Source organism: Pezoporus wallicus, unplaced genomic scaffold (assembly GCF_028554395.1).
Source record: "Pezoporus wallicus isolate ANWC-B61680 ecotype Strahan unplaced genomic scaffold, APGP_CSIRO_Pwel_v1 contig_227, whole genome shotgun sequence".
NCBI classification, from domain to species: domain Eukaryota; kingdom Metazoa; phylum Chordata; class Aves; order Psittaciformes; family Psittacidae; genus Pezoporus; species Pezoporus wallicus.
The window spans coordinates 16,388,057-16,410,758 of record NW_026635704.1 but is presented as its reverse complement, the minus strand read 5'-3'; the positions used below and the strand labels follow the sequence as shown (position 1 = coordinate 16,410,758).

Below are 22,702 nucleotides of genomic sequence, written 5' to 3'. Positions count from 1 at the left end.
TTTACAGCAGAGTATGCACTGGAACTTGAGATCTTGATATAGTAATGAACAAGAACAGATGATAATGAGATTTAAACATGTTATCTAAGCATGATTAGTGTAAAATTGATTTAAAGGTAAAATTTTATCCTGTTAAGGATCAAAGCCACTGAAATTGATGAGAATTAATTTGGAACATCTCCGTGAAGGTGGACAAGCTTAACTTAGTCTTTGTATTGGTTTACAAGCTGCTGTTACTCAATAATGATTGTGAGTTCCTATTCTAACTATTAGCTTTTTAGGTGAATATTTCAAAGGATCTGTTGCTACAGAATCAGGCCTAGTTGTATTCAAAGTCTAGAAGCAAAATGTCAAAAACTGGGAGAAATAGGAGTGGCATGGAGGAGGCAAAAAAATCCACTCAGGCTGTGGTGTCTTGCATTTTGAAAAGTCAGAATGCTTTTAATTAGAATGCACCCTTTGTATTATTCTGTAATACTTACACACTCTCACAAGTAGGAGAATTCTCATGCATGGTTTCGATACATTCATAACAACAGTTTTGTTTTAGTAAGGCTTCTTGTAATCCTTCTTAGTTTTAGTATATTAATAGTGACTGGATTCCACTTAGTAGCAACGTTAACAACAATAAAATAAAAAAAGTAACAATTATTAGGAAAACTGCAATCAATAGGCTGTTAGGAAACAAAGCCTATTTCTGAGTGGCTACTTCACAGTTGGGTTACTTTTCAAGCCCTTTCAAATACAATTATATGTGACTTGTGTGGAACTTTTGGACAGTAAACATTTAATAATTATGTATTTTTAAATGGCGATTTTTTTTTTTAAATGTACTGGAAAATCTCTCAATTTCTGTCATTTTTACTTAATTTTTAGTTGCACTTATTTTGTACTGTCAAGGTGAAGAAAGCTGACTTTCTAAATTCTTGTTTTGCCTGGTAATTTTTAATAATTTGAAATACTAACAGCTTTGCCTATCATTCTGTTTACTGTTTGTTTTATATTTTATAACTTGTAGGCCTCCAATAGCCAAGCATCGCCACAATCTGCTACCACACCAAGGATGGAAACTACAACAGGAACTCCAGTTGCTACCTCTTCAAGAACTCCTCCATCGCTCAGTCTTCAGGGTCCCCTGTGTCCTCCTGTGTGTCCCCCAGCTCCGTTAGAAGAGTTGTCTCCAGACAGCATTGATGCTCATACATTTGATTTTGAAACTATTGCCCATCCAAATTTGGAGCAAGCTCTTAAGCAAGGATCATTAGACTTGGATTCATTAGCAGAAAGTCCAGAATCTGACTTTATGTCAGCAGTTAATGAATTCGTAATAGAAGAAAATCCAATATCTCCTAATGTAATAAGTGATCCACAAAGTCCAGAAATGATGGTGGAATCTCTTTATTCTTCAGTTATCAATGCAATAGACAGTAGACGTATGCAAGATACAAATTCTAGTGTAAAGGACGTTTCAACAGAAAATACATCTCTCAGTGTTTGCATGGAGAAGTGTAGTGTTATTGCCCAAGATTCAAAGGTAAATTTAAGAGGTATAAAAGAAGATCTTTGCCACTTTAGAACACTTGTACAAAGAGAACAGTGTGACTTTTCTAATTCTTTAAAATGCACTTCATTAGAAATAGTAAATACTATTGAGAAGGTAAAACTCTCACTTGAAAAAACACTAAAAGATAAACATCAAAAAGAATTACAGTCTTTGAAAAGTGAATATGAAACTAGAATTAATAAATTATTGGAGGATGGTGAAGAAAATGAAAAGAAGATTAAAAAGTTAAAAGGGGACTTACTAGGCCTTGAGGAAGTTATTCAGAATAAGAATGATGAATTTGCAATGGTGAAAAATGAGAAAGAAGCTGTAGTTTGCCTTCAGAATGAGAAAGACCAGAAATTACTAGAATTGGAATGCCAGATGGAGACACAAAATTGTGAAATTAAGGAACTGAGACAGTCACGTGAGATAGTACTTGAAGACTTGAAAAAACTTCATGTTGAAAACAATGAAAAACTACAACTCCTGAGGGCAGAACTTGAGAGCTTAGAGCAAAGCCATTTAAAAGAACTGGAAAGCAACCTACAAGCCAGGCATTTACAGGAATTTGAGAAAGTGCTAGCTGAGCACAAGGACTGTTTAGATAAATTAAAAAAAGAGAACCAGCATAGACTTGAACAAATGCAGGAATCTCATGCAGTAGTTGTGCAAGAGAAACAAAAGCAAGTCGAAGATTTACAACTCAAGGTTTCAGATCTGTCCGATTTGAGGTGCAAATTAGAAGTTGAACTTGCTCTGAAAGAGGCAGAAACTGATGAGATGAAGCTTCTGTTGGAAGAAAGCAGAAACCAGCAGCAAGAGAAATTAAAATCTCAGATTGAGAAGGAAACTGAAAGTTTAAAAAAGGAGATAGATAAATTAAACCACAGAATACAAATTAGTAGTGATGAATATCAAGCGGGCTTGTTGGAGCTGAGGACTCTGATGACAATTGAGAAAGATCAGTGCATTTCTGAGCTAGTCGACAGATATGAAGAAGAATCCAATTTGCTTAGAACTGAACTAAATAAAGTAACACTTCTTCATCAAAAAACTTCTGAGGCAGAAAAAAGACTCTCAGAGCAAATAACAGAACTACAAAGTAAGTTAGAGTTGGAAGTGAATGCCCTAGAAAAGGAAAAAACAGAAAAATTGTCTCTCTGTGAACAGCAGGAAAAATATGAAGCTATTATCCATAAGCTTAAGGAAGAGAAAGACCTGCTAGTATCTAACCAAGAACAAGACAGGCAGTTGCTCATTCAGAAGCTCAATTGTGAAAAAGAGGATGCAGTACAAACTGCTTGTAAAGAGTTTGAATTACAGAGGGAAGCTGCTGAAAAAGGGCTTTTGGAAAAAATACAGCAACTTGAGATTCAAGTAAATCGGAGGTACTGTAAGAATTAAGTTACTGTATTTTCCTAGTATTTTAAAGTAATTAACATAGTATATTCATGATGCACTGCAATAAGTAAAATTTCTGTGTATTTGTGGTTATTGGGTTGGTTTCTATATTTCAAGTTACTTTTATTGGTAGTGATATTCCTGTGTCTGTAGTTAATCTGAAAGGTTGTAAAATATATTATACAATATTATTTACAGACATCAATGAAGTGATAGTATTTGTGATGTTACAGTGAAGGAGTGTTCCCACAGCAGCATGTTGCTTGAAATTCCGATTTTGATGGTCTGAGCCTCTCCCCTTTCCCACCTTTTGCTCTGGCATTAGCACTGTATAGGCGTGTATAAGGCTTTTAGCGTGATAACTTCTTTTTATTGGCTAACTGTATGCTCTTGTTGGAGGAAAACGGCGGCATGAAAAAGTGTGAGGGAATACGTATTTGATGACTGAGAAATGTCCCATGGCCTCCTGGACTTCCGTTGACTTTAGCTGCAACGGTTATGTATTTCAGGGTCCTCAGTTTGAGCTTTATAATGAAATACAGTTGGGCAGCATCATTTTAAAGAGCATTCTAACGTTGTTTCTCATTGTTAATTTCTACAGTGATATTCCATTATAAAAAAAAAAAAAAGATCCCTTGCCATAAATGGCTAGAATTACTTTCTTATTCTTTCATGGTGTTCTGGAATGGAAATAGAATTTTTCTATGTGACTAATGCTTAGAAACAATATTCTATCCTTCTAGTGGGAAGGAACAAAGTGGATAGATCTTGTTTCAAAATAGAGCAGGTGTTTTCTAGGTGTGTGAAATAGAAAAAGACCAAAAAAATAGAGGGAATGGGCATAAAAGCCAGAAAAGTACCACAGAACATACAGACTTAAGTTAGTATTTAACTTTTGCAAGAAGAGTCCAACATGTATGCACAGTTCACTTACATAGTGCAATTGAAATCTGAGTATCTGCTTCACTTGAAATATCAACTTCAGTCGCATTACCTCAGAATTTTGATATGTGACCGTATCCATCAATATACGATGTTGTGTCATGTCTGGTTTGTATGTCAGTGGAAGAACTTATCTTGATAATACTATGTTTTCTGAATGAAGATTGGGATATAATGAAATTAAAAACTGCCCTTTAACGAAATATGGTGAAATGAAGCAAATAAAGGTATACTCTTATGTTCTTTTCCTTTTATACATATTAATGCACTGTAGAAGTTTAAAAAGCTTTAATCAACAGGAAAAAGATGTATTTGTCGTCAGACTTCCTAAAAATTCACTACCTATGCCTAAATTTGAACAACTTTTGAGCCCAACTGTCTATATTCTTATACAAACGGGATATGTGTTTCAAAGAAATATTATCTGCCTCAGTGTAAAGAAATGTTGCTAGTCTAATTAACTTCCAGTGTGACCTTAGAGTACGTGTTGCCTCCTAAGGCTCCTCTTTATGCTTTTAGTCTGCTGTTAGCTTTTTTTCTCTAGGAATAAAGACATGTTGTGTGTTATATCCAGAAGGCATACATGCTAAGTGAATCTGTCTTAATATTTCAAAATCACTGTCTAGTTGTTTGGGTTTTGGGTTCCTAAAACTCCAGGTGAGTTGCCTTGTTATCCTCACTCAGTCACTGTTCAGCAGTAACTTGTAATGGTAGAAATCAACTTTTAGTTGGCATGTGCTATATGCTTGTCAGTTAAATGTCCTTTCCTGCGAGAGCAATATTATATTAGCTGTCTGGAAGGCACAGACAGGAGCGTGTATTGTTAAATTTGACCTGAGTGCTGGTATTAGGAATCTAGGCTTTGAGCTTACATGAAAACTAACAAAAATATTTAGAAATGGTGAAGAAATGTTTGTGATCCATGCATTACCAGTGTATTAAACCTAATGTATTTTGGTTACAATGTGCCTGAAATTCAAGTCATCATGATCAGGAAAGATAATAAAACTACAAGGCATTTGTAACTCTCCTGTTTAATCTTTCTACTGTATGTAGAAAGGTGCATCAAAGCACACCATTTCTCTAATGACTTTCATTGTTAAGCAGTTTGCTGGTGAGTTAAAAGACATATAACATTGTAAAGAATGTTAAACATAGAATAGGAAGCCTGACTGCTTTGAAAACTGAATTACAGCTTTGGCATTTTCCAGCCTTGGTATTGTCCAGGCACTTCTATCAGACTGCCATCAGTAGTGAAGCTTCCCTGTAGAGCATGTACTCTCTCCCACAGCTAGCCCTATTTTAGAAATAAGTTGCTATTTAATCCAGTACAAAAATGCTTTCTCAGTAGCACAGAAAAGATCTGCTTGGGTGTCTCATGACTTGTTTTGTTCTTTTGCTTATTTTACTTCTCATTTCTGGAATGACAAAGGTTGCTTAGCCTGTGTATATACTTCAGTTGCCTTTCAGAGCTTTTTATTTACAACTTTGCATGGGCTTTTTGAGTGCTTAGCTACTGCATAATAGTTTGTATCTTCAGTATATGCCCGTATGGGTTGTGTTAGTGGTACTGTTGCTAAACACATCCTTTGTCATATTAGAGTAGTGCAGTGTTTACTGCACAAAGGAACCCTAATCTCTGAAGAAATGTGCTTTTGGAATCTCAAAAACAATCAAAAAAGTTAGGCATTGTCACTGTTGCCATAGTCGTTAATACCTTTGCAGATTAAACATGTAAACACAGTACCTGATATATATATATCTATAACATCCTTTGCAGAGTAACAGCGGTTCGGCTGACATTTGCAAACAGGCCGTAGACCAGGCAGCCTGTTCAGGAGGCAGATTGTACCTGCTTTGGTTTAGTGCAGCTAACAACTTTGGGTTTATGCTAAGGTATTAACTTGGCATTTGGATAACCTGGGATAAGATGAGTGATTTTTGTTGATTGTAAAGTAAGGAGCGGGCATACTGCTTCTGTATACTCCCCAGATCTTGATGTTTTCCTTTCTTTATAATTGTCCTCCAGATTCTGCAACCCAGAGTTTTGAGTTTCACGTCTGGATTCATTAGGATCAGAGTTATTGCTGAATTGCTTCAATTATGGGATAGTTCTGAAGGCTTTGCAGTTTGGCATACTAAGAAATTACAAGGAGTTCATTGTTATTGTTCCTCTCTTAACTGCTTTCCACACCGTTGTGTTAAAACAGTGCACACAAGAACCTGCTGCCTCAACAAAGCTTCAAAATTGGAACCAGTGTAGTACACTAACAACCAAAACTCACAAGAGTAAGAACTTGGTGAGGTGTTCATGATTCAAAAGTAGAATTGAAGATTGGTAGTGACTTAGTAAAGAATACAGTATTTATTAAATATCTCAGAAAAAAGTCTCAAACTTCTGATATTTGTTTGCTTATTTCATGTATTCTGGGACTCTGTATATGCTGCAAATTTAAAGCCTACTCATTTTCTTTTAAGTCCTCCAACTGAATCATCTGCTGAATCAAGCTTGGTTGCTGAACTTAAAGAGAAGCTTCAGGAAGAAAAAATGAAGTTCCTAGAGCAACTTGAAGAACAAGAGAAAAGAAAGAATGAAGAAATGCAGAATATCAGAACATCACTCACTGCAGAACAGCAGGTAAAGCTGATTCTTTTTCATTACTTTTGCTCCCATGACAATTGCATGTTCTGCTGTTTTGAAGTAATGGTGTTAGGGTCTTTTTTTTGGTGGTTTTGCTATATAACTCATAAACATTCTAAATTTGTCCTGTTATCTGCAGCCAGTATACCATGTGCTAATAGAATCCAACACTTAAGCATTAGAAAAAAGATTAAAAAAAAACACCCACAAAACAAAACAACAAAAAAATGCAAAAAAAACCACAAAAAACAAACAACCAAACAAACAAAAACGCAACCGAACAAAACCAAGAAACACCACCACACAAAAAACCACAAACAAACCAGCCAAAACAAATGCCACCTTAAATGTCTGTGAACTGGACAATCTAGATTAAGTTTTTGTTACTTTGTGACTTCTTTTGCTTAAGTTGTTAAACTAGTGCTGTAAATTTTTATCCGTTAAGCTCTTGAATTCCAGAAAGATAACATAGTTAAGTATATCATAAGTTAGCAACACCAAATTTGTGGACAACACAAAATTAATTATTTGAAATACTCATTGATTGGGAATGCTACATAAGGGCTGTATAACTTTATGAGCCTGGGAGGTGGTGTTTGAGGTTCAAAGCAAATGTTATATTTTACTTAATAAACTTAGAAACGCTTTGTACACCATGTTGCACTGTATTAATAATTGTATCCACATTTTTCTTTGAAACATCTTGAATCTAGTATTTTGTAGGTGAATCTTCAGTTCTTAAAGTAAATCTGTTTGTAACAGCTATTATCTACAGCTTTGTTGTATTTAAGCACTAAGAAGGATTTTCTGATTTAAGCACCTCTACAACTTTAGCTATGGTAGGATCAAATAAGGACAAAGAAACAGTGTAGCAATCAGCCAGCTTAGTGAATGAATGCTATAAGTCACTTGTGACAGAGAACAGAAAATTGCAGACAGTTATAAGGAAAGGAATGCTTTTTAGTTTTTTTTTTTTACTGCAGACGTTAACACTGAAGTGAGAAGTACATAGCAAATTTAATAGCAATATTTCATAGGTTACATTGGTAATCATAGACTTTTTTCAGCAGAATATGCCTTAATATGCCGTTTTCATCACTGATAACATTCTTTATTTGTGCAGCAGTGTGGAAGGGATGATTCTAAGGCATTAACAGCAAATCACAGGGAAAGTGAAAGGGAAAATAAAAAAAAAAGTAATTTTTGTTAAGGAAAAGAAACCAGATCCTTAAAACTGTAAAAACGGTGTTTCGGTCAGTGCTGAAAGCTTGCTGGACTGGCTCTGCTGATCACTGAATAATCTGGGTATTTAACATCACTTTTGATACCATTGTGTTGTTGTTTATGCTTGTGGTGTGTGGTAGTTTTGTTATGCAGACATATACCAAAGGCTGCTGTACACTATGTAAGTTCTGTAGCCTGCCAAATTGCTTTCATTTTAAGACTGAGAGTTGATAGGTGTCAGTCAAGACAATCTTAAAATTTACAGAAAAAAAAGTGGAAATTTAATTTAAAATACGCTTTTAGTATATGGTTGTTGGTAGCTCTTGTCTGTCTCTTCAGCACAACCTTAAGAGTAGAAGGGATGAAGGAATGATGGTTAGTCAAAGGATTGGAGAAGCAGAAAGGTATTTCAAAATGATACCAAAAGATACGCTAGCCTTTTTTGTGTTCACTTATTCAGGCTATTAGCCAGGATTCCTGTATGGTTTCTGCATTAATTAATTGCTTGCCGAGGAATTAATGTGCGATTTGAAATTTATTTTAAATTCAGATTCTAGTATGTTATTCTAGTTTAGTTATATTTTTTATTACATGTAACATACCTTGATGCAGTGTGTCTTTGTCTTAATCTTTTAAATCCTGAAAGTAACTGGTTTTAATATAAAATGTGCAACTGTCGTATTTTAATGGGAATATAAAGTGTTACGTTTAAAAAAAAAAAAAACCAGACAACTTTACAAATTATTTTTTAATGACAGTTTCTTTATAGTTAGGGCTTGGGGGAACCAGGTGGATAAAAATGATTTTAAAAAAACGGTACAGATACACCTCAAAACAAAATGTACAGCCATGTTATCTCTTTACCAGAGTAATATGTAAACAGTCTTAATTCCTTGTTTACTTACAATTTATGAAACTGAAATGGGTGATATCTTTTGTACTTGCTTGTTCCAGTGATGTGTTTTGCGTTAGGTTTGTACAGGGCATTTCGTGTTTCAGTAATGCTTCTTTCTGTTTTCAGACCAACTTTAACACTGTACTGGCAAGAGAGAAAATGAAAAAAGAAAGCATAATTAATGATCTTAGTGATAAATTAAAAGTGCTTACACAACAGCAAGAAAAAGATAAGGGTAAGCAAAGTTCTGAAGAAGTATTCATCTTTTTCTAGTAGGACAATTCCATTCACTACAGCTTGGTTGTGATCCTTAGTACTGCTGTTATTAAAAGAATTTCTATTAAATTGTGTCATAGATTTGATTGAAACACTTTCTGAAGATCGAGCTCGCTTACTTGAAGAGAAGAAAAAGCTTGAAGAAGAAGTTAATAAGCTGAGAAGTAGTAGTTTTTCTCCATCAACCTACTCAGTGGCAACTTCAGAAGCTTGTGGAGCCTGCGCAGCTGATATTTCCACCGACACAGACAGATTGGTTTCTGACATTGCATCTGAAGGGAGAATGGACTCCACAATGGAAACCAGTATGATGGCTGTGCAGTAAGTATGGGGTGTTGTGGTAGAAATACATGGTGCATGGTCTTGTTCGTTAAAGATGTGTTGTGAAGTACAAGTGAGCATGCATAATACTCCTCTGCCTTTGTTCTTGCTAAAAATATTCTTTTAAATGTACACATGCAATTGTGGTGTCAGAGTCATCTGAGACATGGTTTTGGTGACTTAGAAGTATGCGTCTTAAGGGTGAAACTTGGCCCCACTAGTATGAGATGAAAAAAGAGACCTAAGTGTATGAAATATAAGTCAAATAGGAGAAAAACAATTACAGTAGTGAATGAGCTGGTTATCTGCATGTTATTGGCATATCTTTAGGACAGTGGCTGGCTCTCACTTAGAAACAAGCTTTATGATTGCTTGGGTACATGTCTGCTGTAAGGTAGTATAATGACATTTTTTGATGGAGGGGAAGGGTTGATAGTATGCTTGGTAGAAATTAGGCTGAATCCTCACGATTTCAAACAAGCAATGAGACCCAGGCTGATTAAGTGGCCTTGATAGATTTATGCTTTTTATTATTGGAGAGCAGGACAGGTATTCAGCATCTCTTTGTATAACTTCTGAATCATCAGCAGTCCAACTGTGATATACTGCTGACTTACTGGAAGGCAGTGATGGCACTGGGGAAAAAAACTGGCAATGATCTAAACCCTTACTTGAGCAAAATTGTTTGCTAAGGCAAGCAATTTATGTACTTCAAACTAGATGGTTTACTTAAGACTGGATCATTTGTGTCTAAATCTGGTTGAAAATGTGGATTTACAACAAATTCAAATAGCTATATTGATACATATATTTAACTATCACCATTTTGTATGGAGGTTTAATTAGGCGGGGGTTAATTTGCAGGTAGGTGTCTGAAGCTGTGCTTGAAACCCTGAGGTTATTGTAGAGATCAGAGGAAACTTAGAGTTTTTTTTCAGTCCTCGGCTTTACTGTGTTCTCTGTTTTGGGTACTCTAACATAGCAGTGCACTTTGCTATTGGCATATCACACTTTGCCTAGGGAGGTAAGAGTCTACATGTAAAGCTAGCAGACTGATCTGGTCATAGTACATGTCTGTGAAGTCTTCTGAGTTTAAGTAATTCTGACTGGTACACAAAGCTGTTCTGTTGATTGTTGTCAGGAGTCCAGCCTACTGCAGGTGTATTGTCTGGTATTTTTTTTTTAATACCAGCTTCCATGAAAATGTACATCAAGTTCAGAGCTTTGTTTCTTAATTTAAGTGTACCTAAATGTATTGTGTAAAGATTTTTGAATACTAAGGAGCAATGCTCCAAAAAAAGTTATGATGATGCATGCAGAAATCCTTTTTTTTTTTTATTTTCTTGACATTTACATTACATACATTGAAACATTGTAGAACATTGATTTACATCCCGATGTTTTGAAAATAATGCAAAACATGCAGAAAAATCTCCCCAAACATGCTAGAAATGTTGGTACTGATTCTTAAGGTATGATAAATGAAGATGGGAGAAGTGGGAAAGATAATTTTTTTATCATTAAAACAAACCAGTTTCTAACCTGTACATTTTATTCTTTCTCTTTTAGTGAAAATGTCCATATGTCTGAAGAAAAACAGAGGATAATGTTATTAGAAAGAGTGAGTAGATTGTGAAGTTAAGCACTGCAATTAAGTATTTATGTATGTGTGAAGTTGTGTTGTGGTTGGTTTTACTCTGCAATATAGTATCTGCAAGTCTTGTAAATGTAATTTTAGAAGCTAGTTTTTCATTGTACTTGTGTCAGATCAGTATAATTCACTGAAGTAATTAGAAACAAATATTAATACATTACACCTACACTTGTCCTAGCTTAAAGTTTGTTTATTCTGTTTAAGTAGGCTTCAGCAGGAATGAGTCAGGTGTAATCTTTCTTCTTAGGAATGACAGGTCAGTGATCTAGGGAATTTCTGTGGCAAAAAAAGTTTTGATTACTTTTTCAAATTAAAGCGTCCAGAGCACCTGGGTGGGAATTAGGATTGATTTACCTGTTTTTCTTGGAAATTGGTAAATTCTCCTCGTAGGCTTAGATCATTTTAATTGTACCTGGGGTACATTATAATCTTGACCATATTGTTCAATATATGTAAAAACTGAAATAGCAGTTCTTATGGATGTGCTGAAAATTGCAATTTTTCTCAAGTAAGTGTTATGCTTCTATAGGGTAGAACTACAAGTTTCTACCTTTCCACCCCTGCTTTTCCCAAATGCGTGCCTAAATTTTCACTTCTGTTACAACTTCCATTTTGGGAATAGCTTTCAATGTACACTTGAGTATTTGAACCTTTTTGAAATAAATCTATTATTCTTTGTAAAAGGTGAGATTAATTCTAAGTAGCTGCACTGGAATCTTTCAGATTCTAGTATCTTAACTATACATTTGTATCTAACTCCATTCCATTTTCTTGCCCATTCAAAGCTGACTTAAAAAAAGAAGTGTCTATAGCTTTTAGCTTTCTAGGATCACTATGACTAAAACGTGATCAGTTGGAGAACATGAACGTTTTCTGTTAATGGTTTGTAGCACTGCATGATGCAAGTGGCTAGATGTTTTAGAGTAGGAGCTCTTACATGCTTGATTCTGTCATCTGTTTACAAAGGATTTGTCACAGGTAGAGCTGTAAAATAATAATGTGTTGCATTTCTTTTGCTGTTTAATCAGTGAAATGTTTTCCTAACTTAAGGATAGTATGAAGCTAAGCATAACAGCAGTGGGGTTTGTAGCACTGTGGTAATTGCTAGACTTCAAATTTCTTTAACATGTCTTTTTTCAAGAGATGTTTTGAAACTGTTTGAAAATTGAGAGCTGTAGTAAATATGTATATTGTATAAGTAGCCTGGGTCTTGTCATATCAGAACATTTTTTTAAATGTTTATATGGTGTAAGGTGTATTACTTAATCAGACAAAATTTTCTTTCAGACTTTGCAGTTGAAGGAAGAGGAAAATAAGAGATTAAATCAACGATTGGTAAGTATTTGTGCAATGCATGTTTTTTCAAGTTTCATGAAGAGAATAAAAGCTTACAAATGTGAAGTTTCTTAAAATCTAAAAAAGTGGGCTTATTAGCTTAAAAATGTTTGAAGTGTTAAGGCAAGTGGCAAATGGGTAAACTGATAACCTCTTAGAGGTACCTTAATTTGCCAATCTTTTCATGGAAAAGTCTCTTCACAGGACTGGAGAGAAAGAGAGTTCTTCCCAAAGAACACAGACCATCCAGGTTTGGGATAGGGAGAGTTAATTTCAGTGGACACATCAAGAAAAAGAGCTGTCAGTAAGGCTTCCAGCTCACATTAAGACAGGCTAATAACTCTTTCTGGGGAAGTGGTGCGTGGCTGGTGGGGTGCTGGCAGTAGGAAATCTTCTCTAGGTAACTATATTTGAGTTACAGCTGAAAAAATTATGTGCTAAACTTCAAGAATGGGTAATCCAAGCTTGAACAGCATATGTAAGCAGTCCATTAAATAGGAAACTATAGAACTACAAGACCTTTCTCTAGGCAGAGTTTCTGCAGGGCAGTTATGAATTCTCTTCTGTAAGGATATTACCAAAGGTAATTAAATAGATGTATTTACATCGGATCATCTTCCCTGTTTACTTGTCTGTTAAGTAGGCTATGTATCATCCCTTTGTAGATACAAAGTATCATTATCCATTTTAATTTCTTAACACAGTTACTGCATGTACAGTTACATTCATTTTTAGATCTAGTTCATCCTGTCAAAGTTGGCTTATATGCCATTTAAAGGCAAATATCATGCATATAGGAGATGATAATAATGTCCAAAAACTTACATAATTGAGCTTTTGCTTGGTCTTAGTAAGTTTGACTCCACTTTTTTCCCAGGAAGCACTGTTCTGTCTGTTACAGTAAACTTGGGTTATGTGGCAGTCATTAGCAAAACTGAGAGACTGTACTGAATTCAGTTGCAATAAACATGCTTAACCTCCAGTGTTTTACCATCAGCCTTTTTTAGAATGCCAGTGGCCTTTGTGTTACAGTGCACAGCTATATCATAGGCCTTATACAAAGAACAAATCAGAACAAATCTTCATTGGCACTGATTTGGAAAGCACTTCTCAGTTTTAAATAATGAGGGAGAAGTTGGCCTAATCAAAGGTGGCCATTTAATGAAAAAAAAATCACAAAAATGGCAACAAAAAATCAACACCAAAACTGCAAATAAACAGCCAAACCTGGTACAGAACAGGATGATAGAAAGGTATGCTATTTTCTTGAGTGAATATAAGATCTGCAAGAATAGACACTGCTTAATATCAGTAATAAATTATTTATCTTAACCATATTGTTACCTGCCATGTACATTTAATCATAGCTTTTATCTTTTTTTATAGATGTCCCAGAGTATGTCATCAGTATCCTCAAGACATTCTGAAAAAATAGCAATTAGAGAGTAAGTACATGTTAATTTTCATATAAACTGATAGATAAGCCTTCAGTAATAAATACGTAGCTAAGAATGTCACAATTCTGATGGTCTTGCTCTGTGGTGAAAAGATACATAGGCCATCTCTATACTTTAGCCATCAGTTATTGGACCACCCCAGTTGGACATAAATTTTATTCTATGTATCGGTGGTTTTCATAAGTTCTGTGCCTTTCTTTACATGTTTCATAAATATAATGCCTCATGGGATTTCTAGAATCCTTAGAGTTGTCTCTTAAATGACTTTCTGTTTATCTGTACATTCTTGAAATTGTGCTAAGTAGCTCACCTTGGATATGTTGTGCTCCATTATATTGCAAAAGAAGTTTCATCTTCTTGAAGTCTTCAGAATTTTTGGCTTAATGTTTTCTGAGTTACACTAAGTTGCATTTTCTATTGTAACAAGGTCAGTATGTGCAGAATCACTTTTCCTGTGAGCGTTTGAATGTCCTGGCAACTCTCTTGGTAGACTTTGAGTAAAACGTCAGGAGAGAATTACTCATCTGTCCAATAGACATGTCCTTATCTGTACAGTCTCTCATCATAATAAGTCCAGGCAGAAAAGCTTGGAAATACTGTGTATTTAATCCGAAAGTGAGCTTCAAAGTAGATGAGCTAAATTTCTCTCTAAGTTTACCTATTTATGTCTATGTATTTGCAGTTTCCTTGTATGGAGAAGAGCTTTCCACTCTCTTTGCCACTTCCTTCCCCATCTCGTGGTCTAATGCTTAATTTGTGGCTGGTTTAGACTCCATTTCATTAATGGGTGAATAAACACATTTACATTGTGAAACAGATGTTGGAGACAGAAAGAGTTAGCTGAATTTTGTTGCTGAGACTTGGCATGAGAGCTTGCTGGCTTCTTGAGTTTTCCTGGTGTTAGGAAGAAACATTTGTGCTGCTGTTCAACTATGTCTCAGTCTGTACAATACTTGGGGAAGAAAATGTAGTATAATTAATGTAGTTTTAAACGTCTATGCTTTTTTTTAGTTAAGTTCCTTGATTTTTTTATTTTTTCCCCTCCAGTTTCCAGGTTGGCGATTTGGTTCTCATTATCTTGGATGAAAGGCATGACAACTATGTATTATTTACTGTTAGTCCAACCTTGTATTTCCTGCACTCAGAATCTCTGGCTGCACTGGATCTCAAACCAGGTGAGTGTGGTAAGTGTCAAATTGATTCCAATTATTATCTCCTCCTACAAATAATATTCTCAACTTTCTAACACTCAGTAAATGATTTTAAAAATATATGTGATAAATGAGAAGCATGTAATACAAATAGCTGTCAGCTACCTTTGTAGCTTTTCTGTTTGTTCTGATGACAAGCATTTTTCAACAGAACACCCTAAATAAAAAAAATCTAAATATCTTGGAAAAATGGCAAATAACATCTGCATCTTCAAAATAAGTTTCAACAAGAAAAAAAAAGAAAACAATCTCAATTTTGTACATATACACAAGTATGCTAACATGTCTGTAGGGGAAACAATCCTATCGCAATACAGCTGTGTAGGTCCTAGGCCTATTTTTATGTGGTTTTGTGTTTTCAGTGTCTTTTTTGATGGGAAAAGGAAATACGCAACTTAAAGTAACGTTTTTGTCAAAATTGCTCTCTTCTTAGTAATTGAGTTTATGATGTTATTTGAAGATTGTGGATAAAATTTGTTCTCTCATCTTCTGTAAAGCAACTGGAATTGATGAACCCAAATATACATCTGAAATAACAAAACATAGACCACACTGTATGAGGATTTGCAAGTAGTATTTTTGCTGATAAAGTTTTTCCACCTGATCTAAATGGTGTTTAGTAAGGCTCATAAGTTTTCAGAGAACAGTTTCTGTATGTGTTGCTTATGTTCAGATTGGTGGCACATTTGCTTTTTTCCTCCCTTAATCTTCAGGGATTTTGTTGTCTGGTTTTGGCAGCTATGTAAACTTAGTTTAGTGCAAAGATTATTATTTTTCTTTGTTTTGAAAGGTTAATATTAACTATGTGCTACAGGAAGTATATTCATGTAAATGTCTTTAAACTATCATCTGTAGTATTTTTTTTGCAAACCCACCAGACAGAAATGTCAGGAACATGCATCAAAAGGAAATTTTGTATTAATTCTAAATTACTTTAAAAGTTTCTATATGTTATTGCATGTCAGAAGCTGTCAACTTATATTCAATGAGCAGACTCATTGCAGATGTTAGTTATGATGAAAGGTGATAGCTCTTAAATACTTGTGTAGTCTCCAGAAGACCGCCAAGCTCTAACTGAATTCTGAGACTGCTGAAGGATCAGTGCTATGCATGTTCTGTGAGGCATATGGGAAGAACTCCTATATTTCTTACAGATGTAATACATTCTGAACTATGGCATTAGTAGTATGTATTTAACTGTGAAATATGATTAATTTTATTACTGTTAGCTTACACATATAAGGTAAAAGCCATGTCAGTTGTGTACTACTGTAAGTATACTGACCTGTCTGTTTTCAAATGGACTTAGCTTGCCCCGTTCCTTACCACTTACTAGCCAGAGCTGGTCTCAAATTTGAGAAAACTACACATAAAACAAACACAAAGACTTGCCATTTGCTTTAGGAACACATTTGTCTCTAGCTCATTACTTCATGAAACCATGTCTTGTTTCTTGTCCTGCATCAGGGAAGTGGGGAAAAGGAAGCCCAGAACACTGGTATTAATTGTGATAGATGAAAAGTGGCGTGGGCCTAGGTACTGCACATTATTGTTTCAAGGGCTGCCAAAATGCTGCATCTAAATCTTACCTTTTGTACCATTATGTACATATCAAGTTAATAATTCTGTATAGATCCACCTACAGTATTAAGTATCAGGGATTTGGCTATTGTAGGTTATCTCTGCCTAGATTAAGAGCATTTAGTATGCAACACCACCACTGAAATTGGTTGAGGACTACATGGTTACTATATTGCCCCTTATCTTCAGGGTGGGGATGTATTCGTATGCAAATATAAGGGGAAAAAAAAAACTACATCGTTCTCACTATCTTTGTTAGATCAGTGAAGTCTGTCAGCCAAGCAAATTAAGAAAAACTTAAGGGATTTTTGCAATTTAAGTATATAATTGTAGAGCATTCAGGCCAGATATGAATACTTTGCACTGATATGTAGGAGTGTGGAGCAGAACAGCGTCTGCTCCATTGTCAATAGCCAGATTAATATTGAGGAGTAAGATTAAAATTTCAGACTCTGGTCCTTGAGTGACTCATGTTCTCGTCACTAGATACAGTATCTCATAAATAGTCATGCTTAGAAATGCATTGATTTTAGCATTATTCAGAGCATGTGTGAGCTGTTCCTTCCGTTAATTTTGATGTTTTTTTCATGCCATGATTAGTGATAGTTAGAAAACAGCAAAGCGAGTAAAATGGATATAATTTCTTGGACTAGAAGGCGCATAGGCATTTCTTTACTGATACAGAAATGGATACAAGTGGGAAGTTTATATATGCCACTGTTGCTCTTTTGACCAGTCAGTTTATTACTGAGGTTTTTCACTTTCCTGCTTTCTGAACAGTATCAGGTACTCTCAGAAGACTGCAACCAAATCTAGCAGACTTGTAGGGCTTTGAAATGTTACTTATGGGTAACTGATTTCCATCACTAATACAGAAAACTAATCAAAAGTTTCAGTAAGGGGTAATAATAATAGCTAAGTACAGAAGACTTCCTGTCCTTTGAAGTACTTCAAGAAACTCTCACCTTAAATCAGACCAAAAGGTCAAGCTTGGTTGATGAGAATAATTTTGAATCATTACATGAATTCCAGTTTTGATTTGGCTTTGTCTCATCTAATGCTAACTTTAATAAAAAACTTAAATCCCAAACACTTTGAAAGTGCCAATGACCTGTCTTGACATCTGAACTTACTTGAATTTTGTTCATTTATTAAAAACAAGCTTTTTAAAATAATTTCTTTCAATAAAATCATTGTAGCAAGTAATCTTTGAGTATATTGAATCTAAATAGCCTGTTAATCTGTAGTTGATTGTCTTAAATAATAAGTATATTGTCTCTTTAGCTTCAGGTACATCTAGGAGGCCTTGGGTACTAGGAAAAGTGATGGAAAAGGAATATTGCCAGGCAAAAAAGGTAAGGAAATAGTAATGGAAAAAAATGTCTGATAAAATTAACAGAGACTAAATTTTGACATTTATAACAATTCTGAAAAGTACTCTCTGCATAATAAGTGACATGCAAATTGTCCTACTTTTTGCCATTCCTGCTAGTTTTAGCCACTGAATAGCAAGAGAAGGGGAACTAGAAAAATAAGTAAGTGAAGCAGTGACTTGAGTAGCTGTGTCCATACTGCTCAAAACCTTGCCAGACTCCAAAGGGTCTTGTAAATGCTGAGGGGTGAGAATTTTCTGCTTAAGAATACAAAAATCAGAGGACTGATCCCATAGTTCTAACATTATTTTTTTTTTTTTTTGTAGGCACAAAACAGATTTAAAGTTCCTTTGGGTACTAAATTCTACAGAGTGAAGGCAGTACCATGGAACAAGAAAGTATAACACAACAATTTTAGTCCATTCTGTCTCCATTCTTTTTTGACTTGTCCTTCAGTGCTCATTCATCGCTTCAAATACCAGGCCATCTTTTTATACTGAGGTCATGTGACAAGATACGTCATCGATGTACTGCTTTTACTTTTTAACAGGTCACATTTTAGAAACAAGAACTTCATCAGAAACTCTGGCCCTAACTGTTCCAGTTTTTTTACCCAGATAACTTTAGGAGTGTGGACCAAATGAGTTCATTTTCTCAAAGGGTAACCACATGATACATGGTTTGTTTAGCCATGTTAATTGCCTGTTAAATATACATTAGCTTGTATTTAGATGTTAAATGTTAGTTCCCATTATTACCAGCATACGTCCTTTTGTGAAATCATTATCGAAGTACTTGCACTCTTTAACAGATTCTTTATATGTGTAAAATTCATCAACTATTTAAAGACGAGTGTTCATTGCATGCAGATAATCATAATTTTTCTTCAACATGAGTTTGCCTCAGTAGATGAATAAAAATAACTACTGCGACTTGTTTCATTACATGAAAATGCTCTTTAATGTTAAAAAGAAAAAAGCAACAAAAAAAAACCTTGTAATTTGATAGACTGATTTTGAGAATCAGTCACAGTTAGGTCTGCAATCTTCAGAAGCACTTTCGATGGATTGATCACACAGATTCTGAAGGGAAGACACCTGTGCTGTTTGTTCAAAGTGAAGCACTTGTTCTTCCCAGCAAAACAGAAATCTTGTATTAATCTATTTAGAAAAATCATATTGATGAAATTGTATTTCATGGTTGAGTTTCAGGAAAAAGCTCATTGTACATTAACCATACAAGAGTCATTTAAGTAACAAATTATTGTAATTGTAAAAGACATGTAGAATTTTAAAACAATAAAGATTTGAAACTGTATGTGTTTGAAGTATGTGTGTGCTTTTTAAATACTAGCTGTAATATTTATTTCATGTTACTCTGTTGCAGCTTCTGTCTGATTCCTCTAGCAGTTTCATTACATAGAAATACCTAAATTTTCTGCAAGAGGCACTAATATTCCACAACATTCAGGAATTACAAAAATTACCTTGTAACAATAAAGAATTCAGGTAGACATACTAACAGCATATTAACATATCAACATATTAACTTTTTTTCAAAATAGTTTTACTGGCTATAATTTATTTTTTAATAACAGTATGAAGGAATGTACTATACATACGTGGCCAGTGGAAAGTGAAATTCTAGATTTAACTATGAGCTTATGTCTGGAACTTAATTCACAGAATTATTAAACTGTGATTTATCTTCAGAAGGTGTGGAGTAAATAGATAAAGAAATGATCACAGGAAAATGTCAATGCTTTGCCCCATATGTTGCAAATAATGTTCTTCCAGAGTAAACAGTCACTTGAATACCCAAAAATTTCTTTATATGCTTAATTTAAAATTTTGTTCCGTAACAGTTTTAAGTTCAGATTTTCATGAAGTGCATTGGCTTGTAATTGTATCACGCCTTTGATGAAATAAATTAAGAACAGTTGATCTCTGGAAGACAGAGTGTCATTTTGCCAATTGCATTCTTACCTGATTGTTAAATTTGCTAGTTCACGTACTGACGTTTTAAAATTGCTTAGCAAAAAATGTGCCTTGTTCTTCAACAACAATACTAGCATAGATGGGTGCTGCCCAGTGTCAGATGTATAAATAACATACATCTGTGGAGTGGGTTTAGGAAAAAAAAAGATGCAAATTTTTTATCACTGAATTTCTGACCTTCAACTAAATGGAAATTCAGTTGTGTCTGGAATTTGATGCAGTCTTGTTCTTTAGTCAACTCTGTCACAAGTAGTTTAACAAGGCGCACACATAGCACAATTCATTCCTTCTAGTATGCCAAATGTTTAGAAACCTCAATACACTTTACCTCACTGACAAAACGTTCCCAGCCTCAGATACTCTCCCTACTGCTGTGAATATTACTTATCCTTCAGGGACTAATTATCTCCCAGAAGCCACCAGGCTTTGCAAAGAGGCACAGAATCCTTCCATTTCTGGGAGGATAGTTAACTAATTGAGTAGGAGCAATGGGTTTGTGTAGCAACATGTAATCCAGCCCTACAACATAAGACTCTGCTCTTTTGTTAATGAACAGTCTACTTCGGAGACAAATAAAATATCTCCCAGAATGTTGATACTCTGTGAATGATGTACCATGTAGTTCATTGCAAGTTCTGGGATGGTGTCCTGAGCACAGAGGTGAGGTGAGTGCAGAACTCCATGCTGGGAATTAAAAAATAAAAGGTCAGAAATTCTTCCATCTTGTTCTGTAAAAACAATTTGATCTTTGTAGTCTCAGTTTATTGTTGCTCAGATTAAAAAAAAATACATGTATTTAAGCTTATATGTGGATGGTAGCAGTGATGATTTATGCTGTGAAAGTTGGTTTGATTTCTAGCTTAAGATAGAAATCACTACATTACTGACATTTATATAACTCGGAAAAATATGAAGGTGAGCTTGTGAAGCACCTAAATATATTAGTGAAAATAAAGTACTGTAATGCAAACTATGAAGAAAAAGTTCTTCCCTGCTGATATCTGCCACTTAAAAAAATAGTATGTATGTTATTTTTACATGATGACATATTTTTAAAACATAAATAACCAGCAATGGCTTTGGTTTTTAGGAATCTTTGTCATGTGTTTCATTTTATAATCTTTATGTATATCCAAAATGGAAATTCTGTCAAACAAACTCCTAACATATTTAGTAATGATTCTGAACAGTCGTTGAAAAAATGTAGTTTACATACTTTTTGTATGTCACTGCCTTAGTAGTTCTTGAAACTATGCTTGTTATGCACCACCTATGTGTTTCATCTTAGTGTTTCATCTTATTCCATAATAAAACTTTGTATATAGCTATCTAATTTGGATGAGGAGCATATTCAGAGAGAGTGGGGGGGGGGGTTTTAAAGTAAATTTGATTATTTGAGATTTCTGAAATTCTTTTGTGCAGTTGCATGTTGGAAACTTACTGATTAGTATGAAAGCCTCTTGTGCTACAGCTAGTACATGTTTATTCCCCAAGTCTGGCTTTAGATGGAGTCATCTATTTTTGAACTAAAAAAAAGAGTGGTAAAGTTGATTGAAAGCAAATATTACCCTGCAGACTTAACATGAAAATGATAATTTGAAAGGGATTATCTTCCCTCATGTTCTTGGAAGGCTGTATCTGTTTGAATACCCTGAGAAGCACATGGAGTTTTGCATTGCTGTGCAGTAGGTCTCAAGGAGCTTGTGCTGGTTAGAATTCAGCTGTGGTTCATTTGAATCTTAAGATGGTCTGTGAGTAGGACCAGTTTCCACTTAAATATGTTCTTTTCCAAATATAGCTGTCATTGCATATGTTGCATAGCAGAACTGGAAAGTCTGCCCTCCAAAAAATTATGGTGTGCTGTTTTTCAGCACGAGTTTTCTCCATGAGCTAGTATTGCATCCTTTCTTGTTTTGTGGAATTTTAGCTAGAAGCCAGATTGGGCTGTAAACAGTTCTAGCAAAACTTGAGTAGTACTTTCCTATAAATTTTTCATTAACAAATTGTAATGCAGGGAAATATTTCTATTAATAATTCTAGAAATAGAGCATTCACCATCCATGCATACTTTTCAAGCTACATTTGCCTATTAAACTTCAGTGAGTTCAGTGTCACCCATGCCTTTAGATCAATTTAAAAGCCATTCTGCAGTCCTAAAGCAGTGATGACAAAGGATAAACAGTTACTTCCTTTAGCACTCACTGTGTTAACACTCACTCATGTTAACAACATCCACATAAAATACGGAGGAGCATAGGAAAGTCTGGTCCTCAGAATGCAAATACCAGCCAAGAATTGAGTTCAGTGTTGATACTCTCAAGGAGGGTAAGACCCACAAATGTTTGAGGTTGGAGGCGGCCTCCCAAAGTTTACTTGTCCAGCCCCCTGCTTAGGTTGAATTGCTGCAACTTTTTCACTATAAGTCGTGAGTTTACAAGTAATTTAACAAACATTCAATTTACAGGTGGGAATTAATGGCAGCACTGCTTTGCTGTAGACTAAGCACTTTGACTTTGGGCTGGGTTGTAACGGAAAGCACCAGTATAATAGTCTCTGACTGCTAAGTGGTGGTTTTATAGTGTTTTAGCTTGCTTTGTCAGTGGTACCTCGTGCACATTCCACGGGAGTGATGCACCCGCCATTTATGGCCAGTTCTGCTGGCCAACTGACTTGTTTGATGTGTTTTCGCATCAGATTATTACTCGAATGTTGAGGTTCATGCTGCTTCATATTATAATTATTATGCCATTGCTTGGGTTAGCATTGTGGTGAATTAAATATTTATTTCTAAGAAAATGCTCTTTCCCTTATGATGCTTTAGCAGCCTGACCTGTTTCAAAATCCTGCT

General features: G+C 35.0%; 1 protein-coding gene across 4 annotated transcripts in view; it reads left to right on the top strand.

The window, feature by feature from the left end:
* RB1CC1 (RB1 inducible coiled-coil 1) overlaps positions 1–19,174 on the top strand; it is a 73,465-nt gene extending 54,291 nt beyond the window's left edge. For 3 of the 4 annotated variants that reach the window (XM_057397779.1, XM_057397781.1, XM_057397782.1), the window contains 10 exons: positions 1,019–2,934; positions 6,368–6,527; positions 8,776–8,884; positions 9,006–9,246; positions 10,816–10,867; positions 12,188–12,235; positions 13,622–13,680; positions 14,740–14,876; positions 17,769–17,839; positions 18,184–19,174. In XM_057397779.1, the coding sequence (XP_057253762.1) occupies positions 1,019–2,934; positions 6,368–6,527; positions 8,776–8,884; positions 9,006–9,246; positions 10,816–10,867; positions 12,188–12,235; positions 13,622–13,680; positions 14,740–14,876; positions 17,769–17,839; positions 18,184–18,261 (2,871 nt within the window). In that variant the 3' untranslated portion in view covers positions 18,262–19,174. The remainder of the gene's footprint in view (positions 1–1,018; positions 2,935–6,367; positions 6,528–8,775; positions 8,885–9,005; positions 9,247–10,815; positions 10,868–12,187; positions 12,236–13,621; positions 13,681–14,739; positions 14,877–17,768; positions 17,840–18,183) is intronic. The other variant, XM_057397780.1, reaches the window with a different exon arrangement.
* Positions 19,175–22,702: the final 3,528 nt, after the last annotated feature.